The sequence below is a fragment of the Sciurus carolinensis genome, chromosome 3 (assembly GCF_902686445.1).
Source record: "Sciurus carolinensis chromosome 3, mSciCar1.2, whole genome shotgun sequence".
NCBI classification, from domain to species: domain Eukaryota; kingdom Metazoa; phylum Chordata; class Mammalia; order Rodentia; family Sciuridae; genus Sciurus; species Sciurus carolinensis.
In genome coordinates this window covers 110481834-110496263 of record NC_062215.1, presented here as the reverse complement: position 1 = coordinate 110496263, position 14430 = coordinate 110481834, and the positions used below count along the sequence as shown (strand labels likewise).

General features: G+C 41.0%; 1 protein-coding gene across 2 annotated transcripts in view; it reads left to right on the top strand.

Moving 5' to 3' along the window:
• The first annotated feature begins 547 nt into the window (after positions 1-547).
• Positions 548-14430, top strand: part of LOC124980455 (CD302 antigen) — a 133165-nt gene continuing 119282 nt past the window's right edge. The window contains exons 1-4 of one of the 2 annotated variants that reach the window (XM_047546022.1): positions 548-977; positions 7279-7650; positions 11827-11997; positions 13985-14149. In XM_047546022.1, coding sequence (XP_047401978.1) covers positions 884-977; positions 7279-7650; positions 11827-11997; positions 13985-14149 — 802 coding nt within the window. In that variant the 5' untranslated portion in view covers positions 548-883. The remainder of the gene's footprint in view (positions 978-7278; positions 7651-11826; positions 11998-13984; positions 14150-14430) is intronic. The other variant, XM_047546025.1, reaches the window with a different exon arrangement.

Genomic DNA, 14430 nt, shown 5'->3' with positions numbered 1-14430 from the left:
ATTTCAAGCAACTTAGGTCATTAGGAATTTGACCTAATTAAAATAGCAGTGTTCACAGGGAGACAGTACATGGGACCTGCAATTTCAGATGTTGAGTGCAAGACTTTCACATTTTTATTGGATTTGTATGCGATTATTAAGGAAAGAGCTTGTTTGCAAAAGTTAAGTGTTTAATAAGCCTAAATCATCCTTGGAAGTATCACAGAGTCGCTGGGCTAACTTTTGCTTTTAATCAACAATTACAGGGTCAAACCATAGTGTACATTATCCCACCTTTGTTTGAACTATCAAAATACCCAAGACGTTGCCAAGGAACTGAATTCTTTGGCTTGGCCACAGAGGCCACACGACGAGTGTGCATTTTCCTCGTCGGGGATGGGAGGGGATGTGGGTGCCTTTCAGTCCAGCCTTGGAATGAAGTCATCACTGACTGAAATGCGCAGGACAGAGGGCAAGTTCCTAAGCTGTTCGAACGAACTCATTCACCAGGATAGTGCCAATTCCCAGTGAGTGCCGCATCTCTCCAGTTTGCTGATGAAGAAAGCACGGGCCTGGACCCCCTACCTCTGTGGCCCCGGCTGCGCAAGCTCTTTCCTTCGACGCGCACTTCCCGCCTTCTTGCGGTCCCAACCCTAGCAGGTGTCAACAGCTCTCTCCCCGGAATCCCCCCTCCCTCCTTGGCCCTCCGGGCCGCGCCCTACCTGCCCCTCCGCGCCCCAGGACAGAGGAGACGCAGGTCTGATTGGCCGACGGCGGAGGGGGCGGGGCCTGCGCGCCCGGGAGGTTCGTGGCAACTGCACTGCCGAAGCTGACTGGGCTCACTAGGAGGAGTGGGTGCCGCGTGCGACCGAAGAGCGAGTGGGACCGCTTGGGCCCGCTCAGGATGAGGACGCGCTGGGCGACCCCTCGCCGCGCGGCGGGTCTCCTCATACTGCTGCTCCGGTGCTTCGGGATTGCGGAGCCTTCTGACCGCGCAGGTAACCACGGCCGCGTCCGCAACCACCCCGCTGGGGGCCTCGACGTTGCAGGTCTGCCGACTTTCCTTCGCCTGAGTCAGGCCTGCGCTCCCGGGTCAGGTCACCGTTGCCTTGCTTGGGGTCTGGAACCCGACAAGTCAGCGGAGGAGGAAGTGTGGCGGAGAAAATGTCCATTGCCGGGAGGAAGGCGCGGCTGGGTGTGAAAGGGCAAGGTCTTTCTGGTGTTGAGGGTACCGGGGTTCACCAAGAGGAGGCGCAGTCTTTCCTGGGAGAGTTCTTTGCCTTTCTCGTCTACTATTCTCTACAATGTTACTTCCCTGGGTCATGGGGTTCCCCCTCTCCTACATGCTATCCCACCTGTTATCGCCCGTTGGTCACCTTAACCCCTCAGTGGCAAAGATGAAGTTCCACCCACACCCCAAGGATTCTCAATAATTCCGTGACTTCACTCCACCCACGGTGCTCATCAAAAAGGAAGTCGGGTTAAGATGTCATTTCCAAAAGTGACCAGGACCAAGAGTCTGTTGTGATGCTCTTCCCCATCATCTGGAGCAGTGACCCTTTGTTCTAACTGGCTGATCAACACCAAATGATCGCCCACGCCCACACAGGCCTACAGCACCTTGCTAAAGTGCACATCAACCCACTGCCTCTCACTAGGCAACTGACGCCCTTTGCTAATAATGCTCAGAGTGGTGCTAGCCCCACCATCTCCCTTGGTACCAATTGGATTTTGCTTTTACTTTCTCTTTGCCTTGGCAAAAGGTGTGCCTAGGTCTTTGTTTCTTGGTCAGGCTGCATAATGGGCATTCTTTGGGCAGTCCCCACCCACCACTTCTATAGTCTTGCTTGTATGAGGAAGGAAAAGATGATCAAGGCAATTTTTTAAAACCATAAAGTTGACTGTGGCTCTTACTTTCTTTGCAGCCAAGCTAAGTTACTGTCTGGTTTAAACTGTCTTCAAAAAGGCATGGGAAGAGGTCTCAGAATGGCATCATCCTATCTATGCCAAGGACCTTTTCAATGGACCCTGATCTGACATCTTCTCCATTCTCCATTAACCTTCTGTTCTAGGTCAAAAGAGCCATGAATAATGCATTGTGTGTGTGTGTGTGTGTGTGTGTGTGTGTTGCTGGGGATTGAACCCAAGGCCTTATGCAGGCAAGGCAAGCACTCTACTGAATGAGCTATAGCCCTAGCCCTAATGCACTCCTTTATTGCTGTTAGAATTCTACTCTGCTTGCCCCACAATTCAAATCTCACTGCAGCAACTAACTGAAAACACTAACCTTTCAATTGCTCTCCTCTTGGCTTCAGTCTATACCTGCCATAGTCCTGTTTTGTCTCCCTCACAAAATTCAAGGTTTTCTTAATTCTCACCATATCTACACTATATCTACAGTCCCTGTTCTGTCTAAGCCACCCATAGCAAAGAGCACCTGGTTTAACTATTCTCCCTGCACTAGGTCCCCACAAGTGTTTGTTTCCCTGCATCCTTCCTCAGTCCTAGCAGCTGCTCTGGATGGCTTTCTCTCACCTTCAGACCAGACTTGTGGCCTTATTAGGGGAAACACTGGAATGTTGAACACTTGGCCATTTGGGTAGCTGGTTTGGCAGTGTGTCAGCTTCAGGATGCTAGTGATAGTATGCACCTCATTTACATGTGTGCAGCTAGGCTTGGGCAGGTGGTCTTGGTCACCAAATGTTGGAGGAGCACTTTGTGTCCTTGAGGAGATGCCAAGAGCTTAGTTTGCTTTTTTTTTTTTTTTTTTTTTTTTTTGCCTCTTTGGAGAGCTAACAGCTTGAAGTAAATTGATCCTTCAGGGTCTCCTGAGGTTCTTACCAGTTCGTATCATGGAGTCTGGCCTTGATGCCTTTTTGATGTCTAACATTTTGCCATGAACGCAAAAGTTACTTCAGGACCTGTTTTTGATCTAGAAATCCCAGACTTCTGATTCTCTCCTACTGCACCTGTATGCTCTGCATACTTGTCAGAGACCACAAAATGTTTACCATTGAACTGTGAAAGTTCCCTTGAAATTATCAACCATGATCTTTATCCTTCCTGCCATCCCAAGCCATTTCCCTCTCCATTGATCTGCAGTTATAAAATGTTGATATCCAGCTTCTCTACCAAATCTGCAGAGCTCTTTGTTCTATGGTCTGTAAGTCAGGACTTACTTAGTGATCAGACAACAAGAAAATGTCGAGAGAGATGGTTTTTCTTTGATGTATTTTAAAATACTAAAAATTCACTGTCAATTTATGATAATGCTACTTATCCATTTTCTCTCAAATACCATGAGTATTTATATAAAATGAAGCACATGAAAAGTGCTTCTAGGTGTGATGGGTCTTCTTTTTGTCAACCTCTTGACTTTTAGATTTGTCCCAATCTTGTATTTGGAGAGGAACATGAAAATGCCATTGAAGACTGATGTAAAGTTGTAAAGTGAACAAGAAAAATATCAATAAAGAATTTGTTTTATAAATTGCTCTGTAATTACCTTTTCAAAGTGCAATGCATTTCTAAAATAGTTTATATGCCTTCATATAACAAATTTCTAAACAAGGAATTAGTTATACATTCTCTCAGTTCTTCCCACTCTTTAGCATATCATCCCATAGAGTCACAAGACTAACACAGAGTGAACAGCTCCATAAAGAAAGATGGGGAACCAGGTGTGGTGGTACACACCTGTAATCCCAGTGGCTCAGGAAACTGAGACAGGAGGATCGTGAGTTCAAAGTTAGCCTCAGCGTAAGTGAGGTGCTAAGCAACTCAGTGACACCTTGTCTCTAAAAAAATGACACCTTGTCTCTAAAAAAATAGGACTGGGTATGTGGCTCAGTGATCAAGTGCCTCTGAGTTCCATCCCTGGTACCCTCTGCCACATTAAAAAGAAAAGAAAGAAAAATAGGGATACGTGTGAGCAAACAGGACTCTCCCTAGCTATATTGTATATGAGTGCTTATATACTATGTATGAAGGCTAATAACAAGTTTCCTCAAATCGTATTAATAATGACTCTCTGTGCTCAGTGACCTCTTTAAGTGTCAAAGGTTAGTATTGATTACAAATTTGGTTCAAACAGGTTTGGACTGAGTCAAGTTTCTACCGTTAGAGGTGTTAAATTTGTTTAGAATCTTGCTGTTTCTTAAGATGTTGCTAATCTATACTACTCTACATCTCTTCTGTAGTCTGGCTCCTACTAGGTTAAATCTGCAGGTGTCCCAAAAGTAACATGTATAGAAGATAGGAAAGATTAAAAATTTTTTCTCTTCCAAAGAATTTTTATAAAACAAAACTGTCACCAAATCATACATGCCCAATATAAATATTAGAATGACTTCAAGTACCACTAGCAGTAGTGTTACATAATAAAATTGTCAGCATGTGTTCAAGAACAATATGTGATGAATTTAGCAAAGGCTAGTAAAACTTGCAAGGATGGGAACATTGTTTTCAGGTGGAAACATAGGATATTAGCTCTGGAAGTGGCTTAAATATCTTATACTCCACTGCTTTCATCTGGTTTTTAGAGATGTGAAGACCTTGGGAGATTAAGTGGTTTCTACACATTCTCCCACCTAACTGGTAGCAAAAGTGAGTCTTTAATCTAGGACCTCTAATACCTTTCCACTATACTAAACCTTTTGTTTTTTTTAAACCTAATCAATTGAATGCTACATGGGCAGCTTGAAAAATACAGAACTCAAAACTGCAAAGGAAGGCAAAGCTGCCATTTACCTGTATCACCTGTTTGGAGTCAAGTGTCAGAGCAGAGTGCCCAGGAAAGAGGAACAAGACTATAGGACAGGAGAGTGGAATTTTCTAGCCAGGGTGGTGGCCATGCCTCCAGAGGAACATACTTTTTTTTGTGTGTTGCAATTTTTTATAGTTTGGACCCATATTTATTTTGAAGGGTTGAGAGAAAATTGTTTGGAAAAAGGTAGATCAGGCATCTGTGCAGCTCTTGAATATGTGGGAGAAGGACATTAGAGAAAGTGTGAGTGGTCATCTCGTAAGAGTACATTTTCCTTTTCTCGTTGACTGTTCTCCCACTTCATCAAAGAGAGAATGGCCAAGGGATGTAAAAAAAAAAAAAAAAAAAAAAAGAGCAAGGGATGGATGCTTCTATGACAAACATACCTAATTGCAACCCTGTGCAATGCTTTAAAATTCATAATTGAAAGCAGAAATAATTAAACACTTTAAAGGGTTTTTTTGTGTTGTTTTGTTTTGGTGGTAGTTGTTCCTCTTGTTCTTTTTTTAGAACAAAAAAAAATTCCACCCAAAGTTCAAACTGTAATCAGATTTAATTTTGTAGCTGCTATTTACATTATGAAATTTCCCCTCAAGTTACCAACCCAAAGTATGTGAAATTTTAACTCTAAAGCCTGTGAGTTCTTACCAGAAAAGGCATTTGGTGTTAGTAAAACCAGTGACTGTGAAGAAGGTATCAAATTGAAAGTGCCTTTGGAGAACCAAAATTTTTCAGGTCCTTCTGCTGAACTCTGGTCCATTGACAATGATTGTTTGAGCTTGTCTAAAACATTTCAGCTTTACTCTCATCAACATAATGATTTGTGATAAAACTTTAAATTTCTTCTTTGTAAAAAAAAAACTAACCAAATTGTTCGATTATTGTTTGTTGTAACAGATGTTAATCTTGCTCCACAAACTCAGATGTGTAAGAAAGGATGTATTCCTATCTTATCAGGATAATCTAATTAAATTTGACTCAATTCCTTCCACCAGGCTGTCAGAGCTTTAATTGCTGTCATTGTTGGGGTCTTCCCCAGCTCATGCTAGTCACCAGGGGAACATTCAGGAAGGCTACTACTTTAGTCTTCAATTCCCACTGGTTACTTCTCACTTCCCACTGGTTTCCTTTCATCCAAACATGCTGGAACTTGAAACTGGTGGCTCAGGTGACTCCTGGAGCTCATGGTCCAGTCTTCCTAGATGACCCATACAGTTGATTCCCCAACTGCTCCTCAGGTTCTGGTACTTTCCTGGAGGTTCTACCATAGGACTGGCCACACATTCCCCCTTCTTCAGAACGCAGACCTCTCATTTCCTCCAGCTCCTTTACCCCACTATTTTGCCCCCTCAGAAATCTTCCCTCTGAAACACCTTGATGAATCAGGCTTCCATAAAAGGTCTAGGGAGGTGGTTTTTAAGCAAAGTCTTCTTTTCATGTGACCTTACTAACTTGCCATATGGCAGAGGAGCACAGAGACCTGGAAAGATCATAAAGTGAGAACACAGCTTTGATTTCTCATCTACTAGTTTACCCTGCCATGCTAGCCAAAGTGTAAGAAGACGGAATTTTAGTCCCAAATAGATTCAGGATATTTTTCATTGACCACAGACCACCTGTCTAGGTAAGATGAAAACTGAGCTTCTTTATCCTATTAAATAGGAGCCTTGTGGGGGTGGGGGCTCTTTCATGGACTAGCAGAAACAGAAATACAAACTACTCTTGGTACTTCACATGTGTTAGCTCTTTTTATCACATTTGTTAACACAAAAAGACCAGGCAGGATGCAAACCTCATGCGTCATTTTAGCTCTTTATTCAGGGGGATGAAATTGTGCCCTTGAACATACTCTCCTGGTAGAAAAGGAGTCACTGATCAAAGAAAGGGACTGGGTTTATATATGTTATTTTGAGGAGTGGTCTAATGAACATATCAGTTTGCTTGGACAGTCAAGAATGTGAACCTTTTGGGTCAAAAGAGGACAGTTCCTGGAAAAGATTGACTTTGGAGGAGATGAACACCTCCTAGAGGCTGTTTCCTTTAAGGATGATAAAACGCCTCCCCCCTGTCTGCAGCTGGCTGGTGCCTGGAACACATTTGTCCTGGGAGGTGAAGGCTGTCACTGCATGGCCTTCATTTTTACTTCTTTTTCTCAGACCTCATTATTTTGGGAGTTTCTTATTCTCCATATCTATTAATATTTACAATATGAAGTAGGTACAATGTTAGAAATGAGAAAACTGAAGCACAGGTTAAATAATTTGTCCTGATCTCCTGGCTAATAAGTAGTAGCAGAGGTAGAATTTGAGTCCAGGCAGGCTGGCTGTAGAGCCCATGCTCTCACTGCACACTGAGCTGCCTCTGCAGCGATCATTGTCCTTCTTCCTTGTGTAGGACATTACAGTTTATCAAGTTGGGAGGGTGGGAACAGTCCAGTAGTGCTCAGCCTGTCCTCAGCAAGCAGGGAGCAAGGCACATTGGCCACATCATTCCAAATCCTGAAATGTCTTTTTTAATCGCCTTTCTTAATCCAGGTAATAATCCATTCACCATCGTCAGTGAAAACACAGGCAAATGCATCAAGCCACTAGATGGCTGGATAGTAGCAAAAGATTGTGATGAAACTAAAGACATGTTATGGAAATGGGTGTCCCAGCATCGGCTCTTTCATTTGCAATCCCAGAAGTGTCTTGGCCTAGATATTACCAAACCTACGGATTCCTTGAAAATGTTCAGCTGTGACTCCAACGTCATGCTGTGGTGGAAATGTGAGCATCACTCTCTGTATGGTGCCGCCCAGTACAGGTTGGCTCTGAAGGATGGATATGCCATAGCCAGTACAAATACATCTGATGTCTGGAAGAAAGGAGGCTCTGAGGACAGCCTTTGTGATCAGCCTTACCATGGTGAGTACTGGAGAGGGACTTGGAGCCATTTGCTGTTGTGCTTATTTAACCATGACATTGAACATGCACAGTCAAGTAAAAATGAAGTCATATGCTGGTAAAGGCAGTGAGCAAGCTACTCAGGTCCAGGTGCTCTGCAGTTTCATTCTTACCATGCACCTGTGAGGTCAGTGGTATTCGCCCCACTCCCATCCCTTTATGGGCAAGGCTAGGAGAGGTCAAGTGTCTTGTCAGAGGTCATAGCCATGTTGTGGCCAGCCTGGGATATGAAATCTGTGTGATGTCTGAGCATGTTTACCTCCCATGATGACATTCTGAACTCTAGGAGAAAGGAAATGTTAGATTGATAGGAAATCCTTCATGCTGGTAAAAAAAGACAAGTAATTCAATAATGTCGATCTTGTAAGTGGAAAAAGAAAAAGAAATGTATTTTTCCTTGTCTACGGGTTTTGGTATAGTGGGAATGCTTTAAAAATCTCGTGTGGGTATTTATTTTCATTTTTGGCATGACTGTCATATGTTGATGTTTATATTTATGATTCAACGTTCTAAGAGTAGATTTTTTTCTTGGTTCCTTCCAAAAATAAGCATGTGAATATTGCCATAGCCTTTGCTCTGAGTCTAGGGACTTGCTCAAAAAGAATTTCTAAGTTTAGAAAGAATAAAAGGGTGTATTTTTTAAACTAAGTGCAATTAGCTGTCACCCAAGCAAATCTTTTTGTATTATGTTGCTGTAAATTACATTGAATGTTGATATACATTTGTATATAATGTATATGTATATATATATATATATATATATAATTTTCTGATCTAAATCCTATTATCTTACTCTTATCCTTCTTTTTTAAAAATTTTTTTTATTGATTTTTTTGTTGTTGTTTTTACCTGGGATTGAACCCAGGGGTGCTTGACCACTGAGCCATATCCCACCCCTTTTTTATATATTTTATTTAGAGATAGAGTCTTGCTGAGGCTAGCTTTGAACTCTAAATTCTCCTGTCTTAGCATCCCCAGCCACTGGCCACTATACTCACCTCTTGTCCTTCTTTTAAAATTTATATAGCTTCACAGAGGTTTTCCTTTTCTCTAAAGCTCATTTAAGCTAAATTCAGTCACAGACTCAGGATAGCAGCTTTGTTCCCATCTTTCCTGCTAGGAAACTTCTATTTCCTAGTGAGGATCTAGAAAATCTTCTGATAATGTCTGGTTCTATTAATGGAAAAATAAGACAGACTTAGAGATGGGGTTTTCCTTCTGTTTAGTCCCCAACCTTTGAGTAGTCAAACAAATCTGTTTCTGCTACCCAGCTTCCTCCTAAACTTAAATGTGGTTACTTAAACTGAAAGTAATTATCACCTGTAATCCCAGTGACTCTGGAGGCTGAGATGGGAGAACCACAAGTTCAAAGCCAGCCTCAGCAACTTAGTGAGTCCCTGTCTCAAAATAAAAAATAAAAGGGGCTGGGGGACGTAGCTTAATGGTGAAGTGTCCCTGAGTTCCATCCACAGTACGAAAAGCAAAAACAGGATTCCTTTTCCCAAATATAGTGTTTTTATTTCTCCCTTGGCTTTTGCAGTCTAAAAAAGTTTTTACTTCTGATATATAAAGATTACTTACCATGTGTCTTAGGTTGCCTCTTCCTTCTCCTAATCTGTTTGAGTTATGTTCATATCAGAGAAAGTTTTAGTGGTATAAAATTGAGTGAACTGCTTTTGACTAGCACTTAGATATGTGTTTATATCAGAAGCTATCTTGACCTGACCAGCATTCTTCAAATTTTGAATGTTTGGTGAATCATTCCAAAGAATGGACTTTAAGTAGAGAATTAACTGTAAAACTGTGTGAATTATCTGAGCTTTTGGGCAACTCTCAGAAGCCTACCAACCTCTTTAACTATGGAAGCTATTTTGTCTCACATTACTGAAGAAATTTGTTTTCCATGTGAACACCTCATCTTACAAATTTGTGCCTGTGACATAATAAGCTGTTGTCTAAAGGATGCTGTCACCCTAAAGGCACACATTCAGAGAAGATTCTTCTCAGGCTATCACCCTAAAGCCACACATTCAGAGAAGATTCTTCTCAGGAAAGCCTCTCTTGCTAAGAAACATCGTGGAATTCAAGAGGCCCAGCCATAGCAAAGGATGTGGAAATAAAATTCAATGAATAGTGAGCATCATTAACTGGTGGTGGTGAATGTTTGCTTCTTCAAAGCATTTAGTGACTGGGAGCTTTTTTTTTTTTTTTTTTGGTGGTGCTAGGGATTGAACCCAGGGCCTTGTGCATGCAAGATAAACACTCTACCAATGAGCTATATCCCCAGCCCCAACCGGGAGCTTTTTATTGAAGCCCAGCTTTGAGCTATGATATGTGACTTGAAACCTGAGAGGACAACCTTGGTATTGAATTTATCCTTGTGTGTCTCTCTAATCAGAGAGCCCAGTCTCATCCCTGACACTCACAGCTGGGTGACTGGACATTTCAAAACTACTCCACAAAAATGGGGGTATCACATACTGATCAGTATCACATACTGATCTCCCAGGTTTATGATAAAGAGCAAGTAAAAGAAATACATATGAAAGCACTTTTTATTACAGATATAAAAGATTTTAGGGAAAAAAATATGTCATAGTCATTGCATTGAGGAACTGTCCTCTGTGTGTTAGAATGGATTATGCACTATTGTGAGTTTTTGGTGTGGTCAGAAACAAACCATGTAATAAGCAGGATTCTTAGAAACTTAAGGTCAACATACTCTGTAACAGAAGTAACCTATTCCAAGCCATATATATGACATAGGAAAACAAACCAATGATCCTTAAAAGATTGTTTTTCAAAGAAAAGCACCCAGATTCTTCATATATTTCTGCTTAATACCTTCCAAACTTATAAAGTCTCCATACTTTGGTCAGATGAAAGATAAGGAATATAGAATCAAGTATCATCTTAAGCAAATCTTTTAAGCAAATCTGTGAGACATTTCAAGGGACCCTAATAGCCTGAGATTTGATGACTATGCTTTACCTAATAGTCTTTATTCGATCTGTTAATGACAGGGTTTTAAACAAATTGAGAATATAGAAAAAGGTGACAGAAATAGATACAGGGTTAGCTGTCCTACAGAAATACTTTTTCAAGAGAACTATTATTGACTTAATAATAATAGTAATAAGACTTCCTGTAGAATTTCCAGGCATATTTGTGATTGAAATCATTTTTCAGTACCTGAGAACAAAGGAAAATTATTAAAATAAAAAGCTAGATCTGCTACCTTGTTGGCCACCAGCTGGTCTCATGAGTTCCCTGTTGAAGCCAGTTCTTCTTTCTTTCCTGATATAAATTACTATGCCTTGCTCCTCCCCAAGAATCTACTCAGGAACTGAGCAGTTTCCTTTCACTTCCTGAAAACCACAGTCTCAATTCTATCACGCAATGAGCTGTTTGTCCATCTCTCTAACTTCATAGGTGGTTCCAAAGTCCATACACCCGCTCTATGATGCTAAGATATTTTTCTGGCCCTACAGTTAACTAAAGAAAAAGAAGGTAAATTGTATCTCAGTCATGTTACTCTTGATAAAGTACTCTGCCACCCACAGTAGAGTCAGTTGATCCTTAAGCCAGGATCTTTTAGTGCTTATCACACCACAATAAAAGAAGCCTTACCAAGATTATTTTACCAAATCCTGCATTTGCAAATGCAGAAACTAAGCTTGCCCACAGCCATAGAGGGGACCCCAGTCTTCAAGTCCAAACCTGAACAGTCAGCATCCACACTCTTCTCTATGCATCCCATTCAGATATTGTATTCTCTCTGGGCACAGCAGCACATGCCTGTAATCCCAGTGGCTCAGGAGACTGAGTCAGGAGGATCTCAAGTTCAAAGCCAGCCTCAGCAAAAGCAAGGTGCTAAGCAACTCAGTGAGACCCTGTCTCTAAATAAAATACAAAGTAGGGCTGGGGATGTGGCTCAGTGGTCAAGTGTCCCTGAGTTCAATCCCTGGTATACTACCACCTAAAAAAACAAACAAACAAACAAACAAAAAAAACCAGATATTGTATTCTCACAAGTGAAAACAACCCTTTCTTTAAAAACATTTTAGAAATTAGCTAACCAAAGATGATTATCCAGTTTTTAACTCTTCTTTCTTCAACTTCCTCCCCAACCCACAGAGATATATACCAGAGATGGGAACTCCTATGGAAGACCTTGTGAATTTCCATTCCTAATTGATGGGACGTGGCATCATGACTGCATTCTTGATGATGACCATAATGGGCCATGGTGTGCTACCACCTTACATTATCAATATGAACAAAAATGGGGCCTCTGCTTAATACCAGGTATGTATGGGCTGTTGAACTTCATGTATGGAAATAAGAGTGCCATTTGTATGAGGGAGGCAAAAGGGAAAAGGAAGATGTCAAGATGACTCAAAAGTGCAACAAAAATTATGCTAAATAAGGAGTATGTTTGTAGGTAAAAAGAAGAGCAAAGTGTAACTTTGAATTTATTTTCAGAAGCAGGTCAAGAAGAGAACCAAGATAGCCTGTGTCGTGGAAGACACAAGAGCAGGAGAGTGTTGTTTCCAAGTTCTAGATAATGCTGAGGGTTTGATCTGTGGACCACACTTTGAGAATTACTTACCTAGGTCAAGCCCCAGGCTTTTCAACACCTAGAATCTACTGAAATATAAAAATCCAATATTTGTTCCAGTTGTAATTGATAACAAGCAGAGTGTGGCCAGTCATGTAACTATTTCATTTAATTCTTATTGCAGTTTTGGGAAGGAATTTCAAATGTGAAAGGTAGCTTAGAGGTTATCTAGTGCAAACCCCTGTTTCTCAGGTGAGAGGCAGGTTGAAGGATGACCTGTCAGGGTCAGATCACATTTATGTGGAGCCTGGTGCAGAACCCAGGATTCCTGATCCTCATTCTCCAGCACATACACCCCACTTTATTTGATGCCTTGACTGGGATGTATCTTGGTGCCTTAACCTGATGAGTAGTGTAGGTGGGAGGAGTTGTTAATGAATTCATATGCATTCCAGAGATACTTTTATGAAAGAAGCAGTGTTGTGAGTTTCTTAAACCCAAAGATTGCTAAGCCACAGAGGTGGTATTGCACAGCAAACACACTACCATCCCACTAGCAGCATGTTCTGGATTTACAATCAGAGGGCCTCAGTGGCAATAATGAACCTTTAGGCAATGTTCCTGCAAATTTGTTCTATTTTGTTTTCACCAAATGTCATGACCTTTGTTGCAATGTAGTCCATAGGAAAGTGTCTGAAGAGGCAAAGTGTGCCATTCAGAAGAGCAACAGAAGGGATTGGTGTTCCAGTTATAGCTCTGCCACAAACACCTGTAGGTCTTTGTTCCCCTCTGAAATGAGGGCATCAACAAGAGGATCTCAAGAGCCTTTGCAGCAAATAGGTGCATGAGTCTCCATCTGATATATAATTGAGTATGGGAAGCCCTTTGGAAAGTCCCCCAAGTGGATCCTGGGACATACATCACATAGCCTACACTATTTTTTCCCCTCTTGTTGGGAGTACAGGAGAGACTCTGAGTCTGTTTTTGAACTAGTCTCAACACCTATATATATATATATCATTCAGAAAACAGCTTGAAGGTTCTTTGTCTGAAATTATACATAACTTTATATATTTGCTAAAGATATATATTATAAAATATATATACATATTTCTTTACTTATATTTGTAATATATATGTGCATATATAAAATGAATTACATAATATTAATTATTTCATACATAATGTGAATTACATAATATTAATTATATCATATATTCAATCATCTGCTAAAATATTAAGAAGAATCTTAGAGTTGGTTTCCAAAATAAGGTGGTCACTGTGTTCCATATCTTAACCATTTAAATAGCATGTCAGTATATACACTTGAATACTCAGTGGTTTCTCTGCAGGCCATGGGCAAACCCTCTGCCATCTGCTACCATGTTCCAGTGAGCTCATTTTCCCTTAGCTCAACATTCCACACCTGCACACATTGAGACTGCCACCTTCAAGCAGAGGACACGCAGGAACACAGGTGAAAACGTGGCCTTGCAGCTGATAGGGGATTAAGGGAGAGTGGCAGCTTTCATCAGCCTGAGTATTTAATGTCCTGTGACTTCAATTTCATTGTGTAACCAAAAAATCAAAATATGGTCTAAACAAACAATGGCAGCCTCCACTTTGGCACATCCTAAGAGTAAGCAAATTGAATTGCAGTACTATAAGCATTCTGAGGAATAGAAAACCTTATGCCTTTACCTTATGATCACTAGGTAATCTTTTTATCAACAGAAAATGACTGTGAAGGTAATTGGCAAAAGAATGAACAGATTGGAAGTTGCTACCAGTTTAATAATCAGGCAACTCTTTCTTGGAAAGAAGCTTATGTTTCATGTCAAAATCAAGGAGCTGACTTACTGAGCATCAGCAGTGCTGCTGAATTAACTTACCTCCAAGGTAGGTTTGACTTGCATGTGGCATAGAAAATTGTTGAAAGTGTGAAGGTGCTTCCTTCTTCTACTTTCCCATATCCAGGCGTGTTGTTTTGTGTGAATCTTTTCTGGCTTCTTTGGGAATTTAAACTTCAACACTGAAGCCCACAAGCAAAAAAATAAATAAATAAAACTACTGAACATAAACATATTCCATGTATTGAAAATGTGTCTTGTGATGGAGGCTAAAGAGAGATGGATGCTTAGAAAACAAGGTAGAATATTAAACTGCTAGACTAACCTAAG